At 51.2% G+C, this 14,683-nt stretch overlaps 5 protein-coding genes across 5 annotated transcripts; 2 read left to right on the top strand and 3 right to left on the bottom strand.

The window, feature by feature from the left end:
* Nucleotides 1–2,405: 2,405 nt before the first annotated feature.
* VTN31DRAFT_7014 (uncharacterized protein) lies at nt 2,406–3,236 on the bottom strand (the record flags this gene model as incomplete). Its single annotated transcript, XM_069407689.1, has 3 exons — nt 2,406–2,474; nt 2,543–3,020; nt 3,073–3,236. The coding sequence occupies 3 exons, from the start codon at nt 3,234–3,236 to the stop codon at nt 2,406–2,408; spliced, it is 711 nt and encodes a 236-aa protein (XP_069258317.1).
* A 696-nt stretch (nt 3,237–3,932) lies between these two features.
* On the top strand, nt 3,933–5,075 carry VTN31DRAFT_7013 (uncharacterized protein; the record flags this gene model as incomplete). Its single annotated transcript, XM_069407688.1, has 5 exons — nt 3,933–3,963; nt 4,049–4,399; nt 4,500–4,715; nt 4,786–4,996; nt 5,057–5,075. 5 exons carry the CDS (start codon nt 3,933–3,935, stop codon nt 5,073–5,075), a joined length of 828 nt encoding a protein of 275 aa, XP_069258316.1.
* Nucleotides 5,076–5,209: 134 nt separating this feature from the next.
* Nucleotides 5,210–7,596, bottom strand: VTN31DRAFT_7012 (uncharacterized protein; the record flags this gene model as incomplete). Its single annotated transcript, XM_069407687.1, has 8 exons — nt 5,210–5,574; nt 5,624–5,880; nt 5,933–6,024; nt 6,077–6,999; nt 7,059–7,176; nt 7,233–7,332; nt 7,388–7,442; nt 7,506–7,596. The coding sequence occupies 8 exons, from the start codon at nt 7,594–7,596 to the stop codon at nt 5,210–5,212; spliced, it is 2,001 nt and encodes a 666-aa protein (XP_069258315.1).
* Nucleotides 7,597–9,281: 1,685 nt separating this feature from the next.
* On the top strand, nt 9,282–11,335 carry VTN31DRAFT_7011 (uncharacterized protein; the record flags this gene model as incomplete). The annotated part of the gene is made up of 6 exons (XM_069407686.1): nt 9,282–9,552; nt 9,621–9,979; nt 10,043–10,211; nt 10,265–10,333; nt 10,393–11,085; nt 11,151–11,335. The coding sequence occupies 6 exons, from the start codon at nt 9,282–9,284 to the stop codon at nt 11,333–11,335; spliced, it is 1,746 nt and encodes a 581-aa protein (XP_069258314.1).
* A 1,748-nt stretch (nt 11,336–13,083) lies between these two features.
* Nucleotides 13,084–14,061, bottom strand: VTN31DRAFT_7010 (uncharacterized protein; the record flags this gene model as incomplete). The annotated part of the gene is made up of 2 exons (XM_069407685.1): nt 13,084–13,769; nt 13,848–14,061. The coding sequence occupies 2 exons, from the start codon at nt 14,059–14,061 to the stop codon at nt 13,084–13,086; spliced, it is 900 nt and encodes a 299-aa protein (XP_069258313.1).
* Nucleotides 14,062–14,683: the final 622 nt, after the last annotated feature.

Here is a 14,683-nt window from a genome sequence, read left to right as displayed (position 1 = left end):
TTTTCTGGATGGACGGGACGCAGAAAGATTCGACGGTTGGTAGAGCGGAAGAACGCGCGTCCACGCTCAGGAACGGTCTCTGAGAAGACGAAACCACGGAACGAACAAAAGATGCGAAATCAAGAAGCAGGTATAACTATGCCTCGAGTCGACTCGACGATGAATCGCTCAGTGGACGGTGAGGACAAAGGATAACATTCCTAGTGGACAACCTGACAGGATGCCTTGGACCTGGCGTTGAAGACGGAGCAACACGTGACTCTGCAACCGGTTGCTCTATTTTTACAAGGGCCAATCAGCAACGATGGAATGATGACTCAGCACCCTATCAGATTTTCAAGATTTCAGCCCCAGCCAAGGTTAGGGATCAGCCACAGGCAACATGAAAATTGATCAACGTCAACATTTTGGAACCTTTGTGTTGTTGGTTGCTTTTACTCAAAGGACATTCGAACAAGATGGTAATTCTTCTGCTGGATTTCTCAAGGCCAGTTGAAAGAATGAATTGCGCATTCACCGTCGCGCTCCATAAGCATGCTGCAGTTCCTGAACATCCTCGGCTGCTGTTATCTCCTGAAACCCCGCTAAGTACTATCGACCATCGGGATAGTTTCGCATCAGAACATCGAATGTCTTTCTGTCCACAGGCCATGCCGATCAACCAAATGGTGGAAGTCCTGTATTCTCAACTGCCGATTGTTGTTGCGGGGGCTCTAAAATCCTTCCAATGGCATAGTGCTCTACTAATCGGCCTCGGTTCAGCGAAATCGAACATCCGTGCTGTCCAACGGGAGGGGTTCTAACCTTGACTTCTGATACCACTGTTGCGCCAATGCCGTCGGTCTCAATTCTCGAGGATAGACGTCGATGGTACGCAACTACAGCGAGTATTGATAGATCGTGTGTCTTGGTTCCTCCCGTGCTGTGAGTGAAAACGTCACTTGGTTTCTGTCCGGACATGCCTGGTGAGAACCCTTGAGTCCATGTCCATCTGGAAGCAGTCTGCATTCAAGACCGAGTACTCCAATGACGACAAAGGAAGGGCTGCGGTAGGCCTAACCTACCTAAACACTAGCACAAACTGTATCCGAACTTCCCCAGATTTTAGCCCTCTCCACAATTGACTCTTGCTTTCCTTGAGGGCACATTCCAGTGATAATAGTACTGTATCTAGGGCGAATACTCCCCGTATGGTAAGCAATTGAATGCAACCACTGCAAGGTAACAATACGAGGCATACTATCATTCCACGAGTCGCAGGGCCGAACTCGGAGACTTCGTACCATTCGCTACCTTTCAACTCAGACCTACTACTAGACGACAAGAAGCGACAAATAACCTCAAACTTTTTCATAGTCTTAACAACTACATAGCCTACGCCAAGTTTTCTTATCACGAACGCTCCGCAGCGGGGTTTGAGTATGTTGTGAGATTAAGCGAACGCCTCGGTTAGAACTCTAATCTTCAGCATTCAACGTTCGACACATACTAGTTTTTCCACTGCTTCCTTAGATGTATGGTCTACATTTTGGACATAGCAGGCCTGTATAAGCACACAAGCAAAGGTAGCCTGCTGGGTATATCGCTCGAGATGAAGATATATAAATTGGCATGGTTACGGTAGCTGTTTGGGACTGAAGAAATGCTGACCGCGAGTTATGCAGACGATGAAAGTCTATACCGTTACTTCGGCGGGACTTCCGGGTACAGTAGTTTAGGAGTTGAGCACGCTCAGAGTTTCGCCGGATCAATACTCTCGACTATAAAATGCTCATGTCGGAGGGGAAGTGGCAAGAGACTTCATTGTCGGTCATCCACTTTTCAAGTCAACTTCAATCTTTGTTGCACCAAGTTCTCGCTGCTGGCAAAATCTCGCTCTTCATCCCTGAGCCATCTTGATTGAGCACCATGGCTGAATCCGAGTTGCACGGCCATCATTCTGTCCCCATCTCACCCAATGTCCCTGAGCAGATCCCCGGTCTGCTGGAGAAAGTCTGCAGCCTCGGGAAATCAGTCGACCTGACCAATGCGAAGGAACGGTCTGCCCTTTTGGAAACCGTCCGTTCACTGATGTATGCCCTGGAGACTCCACGTGAGGCCATGACCAGACAATGTTGGTCCGCGGTATGTCCCTCTCCGTGTCTCACTCTTTACCGTCAGCTGTAGCTCAAGTTCAATAGACCACATGTCTGGCAGCGGTCGAGATTGCCGTTGAATTGGGCCTGTGGAAAGTCCTGGCAAGAGATGACCAGCCAAGGACCGTCGCCGAATTGGCAGAGGCAACTGGTGCTGAGCCGTTGCTCCTCAGTATGCTACCCCAAAACAAAACTGCCAACATTGCTGTCTGTCTCGTTAACAATCTCGATCAAGTCGTATAATGAAACACTTGTGCGCCATGGGGACCATCATTGAGACCGGTCCCAATGAGTACCGCCGCACCGGTTTTGCTCAGACCATGACGATGAAGCGGTTTGCTGACAGTTACCCATGCGTGTAAGATTCAGGTTTCTGGGAACCGTCGCCAAAATACATGTTCTCTTACCTCCTGGCTAGGGCTAATTCTTTCACCCAAGCCGTGCTTTCTTTGCCCGCTTATCTCAAGAGGATTGACTATCGCAATCCTTCGAACCCGAAGGACTGTCCATTCCAGGCCGGCTATCGAACAAATCACCATTTCTTCGAGTACTTTCAAGAGCATCCGGAGATTGCACGTCAATTCAACAATCACATGGCAGCGTACCATCAGGGACGCCCTAGCTGGATGGACTTTTACGATGTTCGCAGTTTGTACGCCAACGTTGGGCCGGACGATGTGCTTATTGTGGACATTGGCGGGAGCGTCGGCCATGATCTTTCCGAGTTTAAGCGCAAGTGGCCTGATGCACCTGGACGCTTGATCCTGCAGGATCTTCCAGAGGTGCTTGAGCACGCCAAAGAAGCGAAACTTCCTTCGTACATCGAGCCCATGGTACACAATTTCTTCACCGAGCAGCCAGTAAAAGGTGGGTACGGGCGATTCCCTGTTGCTTCGCATCAGACGAAATATAACTCCCGGATCTGTGCAGTGCGTACTTTATGCACTCCATCCTCCATGACTGGCCCGACGATAAATGCCGTGAGATACTGAAGAATCTTGCTCCTGCCATGAGACGCGGACACAGCAAGTTGTTGATTAATGAGAATGTGATTTCCGATACGGAAGCCTCCTGGGAGTCAACCAGTGTCGACATGCTCATGATGTCACTCCTGGCTTCCCAGGAGCGCACAGCATCTCAGTGGCAGGAATTGCTCGAGTCTGTGGGATTCAAGATCACAAAGATTTGGACTGACATGAAGGGTGCCAAGAGTCTCCTTGAGTGCGAACTCCACGGCGCTCGTGGCTCCAAGTTGCCGGGCTCAAGTAGGGTTTGATTTAGGGTTTCGAGGGGATAGAATTTGCTTGAATCCGATTCAGACATTCTCTTTTGTGCTCACTAGTACTCCGTAGGCTACTAGCTACTAAGTATCGTCTTTGTACGCTTGGGTACAAATCACCCTTCGACCAGGTTTACAGTATCTTGCAAAACAAAGAATCCTCACTCTCCAGTTACCATGCCACGCCTCCATGGACCCAAGATTCTGTCTGCGCTCCGCAGTTTCCGACCGAGACAACTCCGGGATGCGCCACGTGACTCCCAGAGCTCTGGTCAAGATCCGACCGGATCGACCCCACCGGAAAAACCCCGCAAGAGAGAGTGGAGTTGTGCAAATGCGGGGTCTCCAATGATCATCTCCAAGCTCCAAAGCACATGCAGAACACGATGAATTGGAGGATTTGCAATAAATAGAGCGCGGGAAAATGAATGCTGCGAGTGACTATTTAGTACGGCGGATGGATAGAGGTAGCTGTCGAGCCAATTGAGTACTACTACTACTACTACTATAATATCACCATGGCTGCAAAGCGAATCGTCATCGTAACTGGTTCGTCCTTCTCTTTGTTTGCCATTACAATAGGCATAATCAAATCACCAAATTATCCTCATTACTGACTCTTCAATCAAACAAGGTGGTGCCTCCGGCATTGGTCTAGGAATCTCTCGGGCACTCGCCGCCCAGCGCGAACCCAGCACCCACGTCGCCATCTTCGACATCAACTCCGCGACGGGCGCGCCGGTCGTTGCAAATCTGCAACAGGAGTTCCCGCACGCCAGCTTCAGCTTCCATCAGGTCGATATCTCGCTGTGGAAGAGCATTTCCGCCGCGTTTGCGCAGGTGTATTCCCAGCATGGCCGCATCGACCATGTCTTTGCCAACGCAGGCATCACCGAGATTGGGTGGTTGATTGATAAGGAGGAGCAGATCCCGAGTGAGCCGGAGTTGAAGACGTTGAATGTGAATCTCGTGGGGACGGTTTACAGTACGTTTTTTTTTTTTTCATGTCCAATTCCGACACCTATTGGACCAGGAGTAAAAGGAAAGGAAAGGCAAGGCAAGGTAGTCTGACAAAAGACCTACAGCAATCAAGCTTGCAATCCACTACTTGCTCAAGAATCCCGCAGAACCAAGTCGAGGAGGGATCACCTGCACGGCATCCAATGCGGGAATCTATCCGCTGCACATCGCGCCGCTCTATTCGGCTGCCAAACATGGCGTCATCGGCCTCGTTCGCTCGCTCTCGCGTCCTTTAGAAAAGGAAAAGATTCGAATCAACGCTCTTGCTCCGGCGGTTGTTGGTGAGTGCCTTATACCCCTGAAAAATATTCCTTTTTTTTGTACGCTGACCCTTTTTTTTTTTCCTCCCAGAGTCGAATATCTCCTCCAGCAAGGAACTCTTCAAACACATGATCATCACACCCATGTCCACCGTCACCAAGGCGGCGCAGAACTTTGTGGAGGACCCAGGTTTGACCGGAAAAGTTGCCGAGTTGCACGAGGGAAACATCACGTTCAGAGATCCGCCGCCGTTCGTGGACGAGAATTCGGAGAAGAATATCGAGATGTTCTGGAAACTGGGGTACGCATAAGGCGTTTCCATAGACTCTATCTCCAGTTCCAACACAGCTAAATTGCATAGGTTGGTGTCAAAATTATGATGCCGAGAAGTCAGCGGAGATCAGATGCACATAATCCAGGCTTCATTACAATGCGTATCTCGTGTGGGAGACCTATGTACATGGATCACATTAGGTATCAAAAATCAAATTTATCCCGAAAAAAACGAGAAAAATCATGTCTGGTCATCGTTGTCATCCTGTAGGAGTACTTTCAGTTTCTCCAATTTATCCTCACACTTGACCTCCATCTTCATGATCACATCAACGCTTTGCTTCTTGGTGATCAGCAGCTGTGCCACTAGCCAGAAGTTATACCCATTCTTCGCGAATCCCATCGATGCCCATTCGTGGGGTGGGATCCGCTCCCGCATCGGCAGCCAAAGCTCTCGCCACCGGCTTAGTGCCCTGCGGATGGTCGCCAATATCGAGTCTTCGGGCATGGCACTGTTCTGCCCTTGCGATGGATCAGGCTTGGCTTTTTGAACTTGGAGGGTAGGAATCAAATTCGTCATATGGGTGTTGATATAGGCATAGAGAACTGTCCGGGGTTAGTAAGACGATCAATGCCATTCCTTTAGGGAACGTACGATGAATAAGAATGAACATGTCAAAAACAGTGTAGTTCGGTACCGCCGGCGGCACCTCTGCAAAAAGACTCTGAAACGCTTCCGCAACGGTCAGTTCTCGGTTGAAGCGGAAGTTTGGTTGCGCGAATGGATGCTCCGAGTTGAAGATGGAGTCCTCGCATGGAAGATCGCACTCCATTTCCATTGGTGTCAGTCGACATGGGTAGTTTTGGAAGAACCCGAATGCACAGTCAAGCGAGCAGATGATATTGATCGTCCTACTCATATCAGCTACTATTCAAGCAGCTTTGCTTTCTTTGATAGACTTACCTGATACGGCACTCTTTTTGAATCCATAATGCTTCGTGTATGCGGTCCTCGGGAAGATGGCGACACCGCGTGAGACCCATGCTCCGGGCCACCTGCCAGCATATTAGCGCACCTTGCTCTTCGTTCAACGCCCAACAAACTCACCCGGATGATCTCGCTGAATCGCGTCTCCATTGCGCGATTACGCGAGACCTTTGTCCCCGCCCAGTACTGGATGACCACCATCAGATAGGCAGCCTGGAAGTATTGAAAATGTAGCCAGTCTTTCTGCTCTGCTGTCGTCGTAGGCCGACCAGCAAATACTCGACCAATCTCATACTCGTAGGAGAAAGGCTCGGTGGCAAAGACAAATAACTCGGCAAGATCGAGTAACCGTCTGGCAATGGTCATTTCCCGTTCGTCGTTCGAGTACATGGCACCCATGAACACCACCGACGCGAGCAGCGGCGTCGGAGCGCGCTCGGCGTCAAAAGAATGCGGATGGATCAACTGGCAGTTGGGATGCCAATATCGAAAATACAAGTTGATGAATTTGCGGATTCGTTGCGTTGTCAAGAGAAAGTGTAGATTGGCGGAAATCTCTTGCTGGGATTTGGCGTCCAGACTCACGGACCATGATTTGGTTAGGATCGATTGAATCAAGGCGGTCGAGAATGCGCTTTCCGGCTCAAAGTAAGCGGTTTCGCCCGACACGCTCAGACCAGGGTCGGGGCCGGGCGTCAACAACGGAGCAAGCAGTCCGCTGCCATATATGTCTTGAGAAGACTTTTGTGTGTCGGGGAACGGCCCGTTGATGAATGACATGAAGTCTCCTTGGAAAAAGGACTGGTCATCCAACTCGCCAGAGAAGAAATTCGGGGAAGCTCCGGTGGTGGTCGTCAACATCGATTGCGACCCTTCCTCCATTTCTTTCTGGTTCTGGTAGACCATCCCTCGCGTCCGATCAAAGCGCGGTGGGAGAAGGAACTTTTCCGTAAAACTGTCGGTGCCGGCATTGAGAAGAAACTTGATGGACCCGCGATCGGACTGTTCACTGTAGTCTTCGGTTTTGACCGACGTGGGTTCTTCTGCATTCTGGTGAGTCGGGGTCGAGCGAAAGAAATGATTGAACGTGGAAGTGACGCACTTTTTGTTGTTGTCCGACCTGGCTGCACATTTCGGCGCTCATTGTTGCAAGTGAGGTTACGCTTGATGCAGGAACTGCAGGGATTTTCGCCGTCGCAGCGCAGTTTCATTGTCATACACTATGTACCACCGTCAGCACGGTCTTGTGCGAACACTATCGCTGGAAGAAACGCACCGATTCGCAGGCATGTCTTCGTCGCCCTCGCTGTCCCGTCTCGGGGATCTGGCGATCGCCGCGCTGCGGGCAATCGGGATAATGGTCGCGCAGATTGTCGCTGAAATGGCGAGTTAACATCGCCCCCACGAGCATTATGATTTACCGGTACTTACCATCGCGCAAAGGTTTCGTTACAGAATATACAAGAATATGGCTTGAGTCCCGAATCTACCAAGCGTTAGTTCTCCCTTCTGAATTCGGATTGGCGGAATCGCTGGAATCGGGACATACGCCTTAAATGATGCCGTTTCAGATGATCAATGCGCGTAAATCCGCGCTGGCAGACGTTGCAGCGAAAATGTTTCTCAGATGACTGCTTCATGGGTCGGGAATTGTTCGCTCAAGAGTGAAAACCCCTTTCACGGCGCGATATGCACAGACCGCGGTAGGCAAAAAGGTCGCAACTGCGCAAACTGGGGGGCTTGCTGATGGCGGAGGGGGCGAGTGGCGAAAGCGGGAAAGGCCCTTTGTTTGTTTCCTTCCCGTCACCGCGCTCGTCTTCTACCCTGAAGCCCAAGTATGCCAGGGAAAAAATGGAGCTGCAAGGAACCACGCAAAAAAACGCTTTTGAGATGCTCGCAAGGAGCCTCAGGATAATTAATTTAGCTTCGCCAGCTTAGCCTATTACCAGAGATTGCGGGGATCAGAGGCACTAATTTAGTGACTGGGGTTTGCCACTATTTAACAGATTGTGATTGGACCGTGCGGATTGGCTATCGATGCCGAACGAGAACCGTCCTCCGCACCCGCCCTTTGGCTCCACGAGCTTTGTTCTCAAAAGCATTCATTGCTTGAGCATGAGCTTGGGGTGGTCTTGGAAAGCAATTCAGCACAACAGAACGGAATGTGTTCTTCGCCCCCAACCATCCTTCCAACATTCTCATGTCTGCAGATGAGTCGAGAGCATCAACTCCGAGGGGTGTGCAAAGCAGATGGCTCCAGGATGGATGTCCATCACTGGTGACCAACTACCGAAGCATGAATGGTGCTGGCTGTGGGGGAGTTTGAAGAAGTGGATGCGTCAGCTGACCGCCCAGTATTGAACGGCTCGACTATCACTCAATCTTCATCGAAGGTTGTAGGGTTTCTTGGTTGGGACGGGCTGTCGGTCTCAAAGCCGGGATTTGGTGAGGGCCTTGGACCGATTCCGGAACGGCCGGATCGAGTCAATCAAATTGATAGGTATCGTTTGGATAATACTTATTGTCTCCCTGTTGTATGGCGAGTACGATTTCCGAATCACCCCGGAAAGTTCAAAGACCTCCGTGAGGACATGTCTCTCCACTTGCTCTTTGAATGAGCTTCATATTTCAATGAATCAATAGAGATGTACGGTGTAGAGAGGAGGCCTATGGGGAGTAGAGGCTTAGGGTTGTGCAGCTCCGGAGAGATGCTCCTCCCCGATGATATGAAATCTGGGGAGAGCATCCGGGGAAGACTCTCTAGGTTAAGAGGCGAGCACGGAGAATTCACTCGGAATTTGTAGATGGGACACTCGAGGGAGCATCGTGCCTGACCGTACATGCGGGAGGCAGCCCCATGGCAATGGTCAAGGATGGCACATCATTCGACGTTGGCCAATGATACTGAATTGAAGCATCCCATCCCCTGCTTCCGAACCATCCAACTGGATGGTTATCGTGAAGCTGGTGCCTTGATCATCGACCGGGGGAATCCCGGTGTGGAGATGCCCACCGGAGCTTCCCCAGATGTTCCCTCCCCCATGGCGCCAACGAACGCCGTGCTTCCTGTGACTTCATGCGGGAAAAGGACGCGGTTTGTCCCCATGTTTGGGGCCGCAGGAATTCACGGGGGGAAAAGACTCCTCTTGCGTGTGTCATGAAATCGGCTGACTGCGCTCGATGAACTACTTAAATCCCATCCAGCTCAATGGCCCCCGATGCATGTAGCTCCTCAGTCTTTTTTTCCTAGCTTTGATTCCGCAAGATGTACAAACGTATTCGGCGCAATCTATCTGTTTTGTCGCGTCACTCCTCAACACCCGCCATGAACGACTCTGCCAAAGCAGTCCCCGCGAAAGAGGAGGTGGGCCCTGCGAAGGAATCCCCTCCGGATTCCAAGCAATGGATCGTCGAAGACCGCTCCGTTGACCAAGTCCGCCCACTGCGGGTGGTAATCATGGGCGCAGGAATCTCTGGCATCGTAGCCGGCATTCGCTTTGCGCAGCGGATCCCAGAGATTGACCTGTGTGTCTACGAGAAAAACCCCGACGTCGGTGGGACGTGGTATGAAAATCGCTATCCCGGTTGCGCGTGCGGTGAGTAGAGTACTTTCTTCCCGCTTTTCAATGCTAGTGCGACCGAATATCGCTGACGGCGTCCATAGACATCCCAGCACATACGTACCAGGCTACCTTTGCGCCGAACCCGGGATGGACGCAATTCTATGCCAGTGCGAAGGAGATTTGGCAGTACTGGAAGGATATTGCGCGCAAGTACGGGTGTTACCGATACTTAAAATTCAAGCACAAGGTGGTTGAAGCCATCTGGGACGATGAGAAAGCGAAGTGGTGTCTCAAGGTGGAGAATCTGGAGGACGGGTCGATCCATGCGGATGAATGTGACGTGTTTATTTCCGCTCAAGGGTCATTGAACAAGTGGAAATGGCCCGATATCCCTGGCCTACATGACTTCAAGGGCAAGCTTGTGCACACAGCAAACTGGGACGAGAGCTATGACTACAAGGTACATGGTTCAAATGTGACGCAGGCGGTTGAACCGAGCTAAAAAAAACAAAACCTCGAACAGGGCAAAAGAGTGGCAGTCATTGGCAATGGATCGAGTGGCATTCAAGTCCTGCCGGCCATGTTGCCGGACGTTGCTCATATCGACCACTATGCCCGCGGGCGGACGTGGCTGTCTCCGACTCTGGCACGGGAGGTGCTGAACAAGAGATATGGAACCGACAAAGACAACAGTAAGTAAGCCAGCTGAGAAGCCCAGTCGGCATTCGCTTACACGAGAAAATAGTTACATTCACGCCGGAGGAGATTGCCCGCTTCAAAGAGAATCGGGAAGAGTACCAGAAATTCCGTAAAGGTAGTTCAATCGTTGACACTCTTCCGAGTGAATTGTGAGTGCCTGACATGTGGACACAGATATCGAGCTGGATCTGCAAAGCAACTTTGCCGTGACCGTCAAGGGCACGCCGGAGCAGCTTGCCGGCCCCGAGTACTTTGCAGAGAACATGAAGCGCCGTCTGGCACGCAAGCCGGAGCTGCTCGATCAGATGCTGCCATCATTCCCGCCTGGTTGCCGCCGTCTGACGCCGGGACCGGGATACCTCGAGGCGCTCACCGACGACAAGGTGGACGTTATCAATACGGAGATCAAGGAGGTTGATGCCACGGGGATCCGCACCGCGGACGGCAAGCACCGTCCGGTTGATATGATCGTCTGCGCCACCGGTTTCGACACGACGTACCGTCCTGTATTCCCTTTCAAGGGTCGAAACGGGGTGTCGCTCGCCGACAAGTGGAAGGAGTTCCCAGACACTTACATCTCGCTGGCGACCGATGAGTTTCCGAATTTCTTCATGTGTCTAGGCCCCAACGCGGCTCTGGGTCACGGCAGCCTTCTGCTGCTCATCGAGAAGTCAATCGATTACATGACAGAGTGCGTCAAGAAGATGCAGCGCGACAACATTCTCTGGATGATGCCTCGACGGGAGGCCGTGGAGCGGTTTACGACGCACTGCGAGCAGTACTTTACTCGAACCGTGTTCAGCACCAAATGTCGAAGCTGGTACAAGGGCGGGCGCGAGGATGGGCGAGTCGTCGCGCTCTGGCCAGGTATGTTGCCATGTTGCTTTTTTGCCCACTATATCAAATCACTAATCGAGTGTCAACCCCCAAAGGATCCTCACTGCACGCGCTCAAGACCTTTGCCAACCCTCGATGGGAAGACTTTGAATACCGCTACATCAACGACAACCCGAACGGATGGATTGGCGATGGCTGGACTGTGGCTGAACGCAACAAGGCCATTTCAGTGGATTATCTCGAGGATGATCAAATCGATTTCCCGCCGATTGTTTCATAAGCCGAGCAATGCAATCGATCGCATGATTTCCATTGCACACTGTTTGGACATTTGGAGCACTGCTTATTCCTCGATATGGTTATTGATTGGCTTTAACTATTTGCTTTTTTTTTTTTTCTTTTTCTTGTAGTTATCCATCTCTAGCGGAAGTTTCGTGGGTAACCTAATTTGAATCCCTTGTGTGAAATGTGAAAGCTGTAGGTACAAAGTACTCGAGTCTCGAGTCTTCACGCAGGATGGATGCATTGCAGGTGAAAGACACTACTGTATCCAACTGTACTCGTAATGGTGTGCTATTCTCACTGCGCAGATAGTTTAGGATTTTGTACGAGTCCTCTCTCAGGCGCAACCGAGAGCTTCGATGATAAGGTTAACTCCGTTACTCCGACTCGTTGGGTGTACCGATTACTTGATTGAGACTTGAAGCACAATGTACGAGTGTATACTCGTACTCCTCGGAGCTGATACAGCTGTGAGGAGCTGGTATGCATTGATGAGGAGTTCATCCCAGCGAACTCGTTAGGTTGAATTGTTCGGTTTCCAGCCGCTTCAATTGGGATTGGGTATTTTCATGATTCAGGAACGCTCAATCACCTCGTTGATCAAGAAAAACTCAACTCGGAATGACCAGATGAACGAGGTAGGTTACATATGATTACTGCCGGGGTAGGCATTTGCTTCGGCTCGGCTCCTGTCAGTGTCCAGGACAAACTCGGTGAGTCTGGCTCAGCTGTGAGTTGGGACGCAGCTTTGGACTTCCAAGCTTGACCAGGTTGTGGAAGTTTAACCTGCTCGTTAATCCAATTATTTCCAAATCCGGCAATAAGTGAGGTAAAGTCGGCAAAAGAGGGCATCCGACAGAAGCTGATTCGAGAAGCACGTGGCAAGTGGGGAGCTTGGAAGCTCCAGAGCTCCTGGATATGAATTTCCAGTGAATAGCCGGTACGCTAAACTCAAGCAGGTAAGTTAGCTAGGTAAAGTCGCCGAAAGTCTGCGAACCGGCTCGTAACTAACCCCCTTTGTCCATTAGTTACTGTAGGGGGAAAGTTCAAGGAATCAGACAGAACCTCGGATCTTCCACGAGTTTTTTTCCAGAACATCACAGAGGAGAGTCATGACTTGACCAAGTCCATACTAAGGTTAATATCCGTCGGTTGATGAGGTTTCATCCTGTTGCGACTCATACGGGGAGCACATGCTCGGGGGACTTCCGTCATACATACAAGCCCCTCAGCTCAATACGACTCGTCCGATAACTATGAAGATGATCATCCAAAGGAGCCTTCAGGTATTACTTCAGATATTACCCCTTGTTGATGATCTGCATTGCCAGCTGAATGAGTCTGAGCCTTTGGCTTTTGGGACGTTCTACCCACTGAGTTTAATACTTCCAAATGTGGGACAATGTGGGAGAATGTGGATGGATGCTCCAACCTGTTCTTGTGGGGCTCGACAGTCGCTCTTCAAGATTGTGATCGACTTGGATCGTCTGCATTGGAGCTTGATGGATCTCAAAGGCTACTTGCAGGAAGAGATGGACGGAGCATTTGCATATGCACTCGTCTTCAGATTTTGTCGAAAAGTTCAATAATATGTGCAAGCGAATCCAGAAATCCAATATACACAAGTGTAGTATTTGTACAAATCCGAAAGAAAAAAAAAAAAAACCAACCCCTAACCCTATATCACAACGCCATCCAAAAGAGAAAAAGAGAGAAAAAGGAAAACAAAAAACCACCGTAGTCATGTTATACAATTGTTGCAGTCATTGGCCGATTATGACAGCCACGTTCATGACGCTTCATGTTGCTGCGGACGCTAAAGGCCTTGCCGCAGCCGGCGTGCGTGCATCGGAAAGGCTTCTCCCCAGTGTGACTATGCGAGTGAATACGCAGGCTAGATGGTCGCGAGAAGGCCTTGTTGCATGTCCGGCACACATATCGGTCATTGTTTTGAGAATACGTTGTCGACGTCGACTGAGGGAAGTAGTGATGATGTTGCCAGGTGGGATTGGCGGGCGAAATCGCAGGAGGGGCGGAATTATTGGAAGCGGCCGAGTAGGGTTGCGGCTGGGATGGCGGTGGTGGGGGCGGCGGCGGCGGCGGCGCAGTCGATGTTTCCACCGTAGGAGGATTGCTGTACGTAGTTAAGCTGGGAGCCGGCGACGAGTACGGCGCGGAGCCTATCCGGCTGTCGAAGGAAATAGACCCTCGCTCGGCCGGTGGTGTAGGAAGAGGGGCCAACAGTGGCGGAAGAGTCGTAGTTGGTGACGGTGCCTGGACCATCCCCGGCACACTGCTGATGGAAGACGAATGCGAACGGGTGCCCGACGGCTGTTCATGGAGTCCCGAACCCGGTCGCATTGGCGGAGTAGGAGGCAAGGTGAAAGGTCGTGGGTGTTCTCTTGTTGGTGAAATGCTTGCTCGCTGTCGCTCTACATCATCGTTAGCCACTGGGGCATTTTTTCCAGAAGACAAGCAGAGGGTAGAGTAGAGAGAAGACGGGAACGTACTGGCTGGAGGCATGCCATCCGCACACTCCAACAAACTGGAAATCGATGGCAACGAGCATTTGCGCTGATCCTCGGCAGGTGGTGACAGAGGTTGTCGCGGTACTGCAGGAGGAGGGCAGAAGTATGATGTGCGCTCCTCGTACTGATCGTACGTTCGGGTACGCAGTGTGTCGCTTGACGACGACACCGGAGAGACTAAACTGGCCACGTTCATGATGGGGACGAGAAGCCTCTAACAGTCGGCCTCGAGTTGGAACCGTGAGCGAGCAGTTGAATACTTTTAAGAACCGGCGGTCCACAATCCAGGAACACGGAGGAGAGGCAGCATGCTCGCGATGAGACTACGTTCCGAGGGAACCCTGAGACTAATATGGAGCCGGCCACATCAACTTCAACTCCATGCTCTCGGTAAGGAAAGTTAATATGAACTGGCAACCGCCCTGCGGATCATTCGCAGACTGACGGAACGGCCATGATGGGCAAGGTTGTCAGTCCCCACTGCCCATCCCAGCCGGCTCTCTTGCGGGCTGAATTACATACGAGTCGGTTAGGGCTCAGTCCGGAGTCACGAATACATACAGTACTGTACCGTCGTACGGAGTACTGTACTGCACCCACGCCAACCCCACGGCTGCTCGACTCGTTGATTTGTTCGATTCCTGCTGAGAGCGTGGGCTCTGAGTTGAAACGCTCGGCGACGCGCCATGGCTGTCTGTCCATAACGTTGACAGATCGTCCTCGAGGCAACGCCGCGACTCCTATGCCTAGTCTGGTTTAGCGTGGGACTTGCATCGTACCATACCAATACGATCCTTATACAAACTATGGACGGAGCT

The sequence above is a fragment of the Thermomyces dupontii genome (assembly GCF_041956625.1).
Source record: "Thermomyces dupontii strain NRRL 2155 unplaced genomic scaffold VTN31scaffold_8, whole genome shotgun sequence".
Lineage (NCBI taxonomy): Eukaryota > Fungi > Ascomycota > Eurotiomycetes > Eurotiales > Trichocomaceae > Thermomyces > Thermomyces dupontii.
This window is presented reverse-complemented; position numbering and strand designations above follow the sequence as displayed.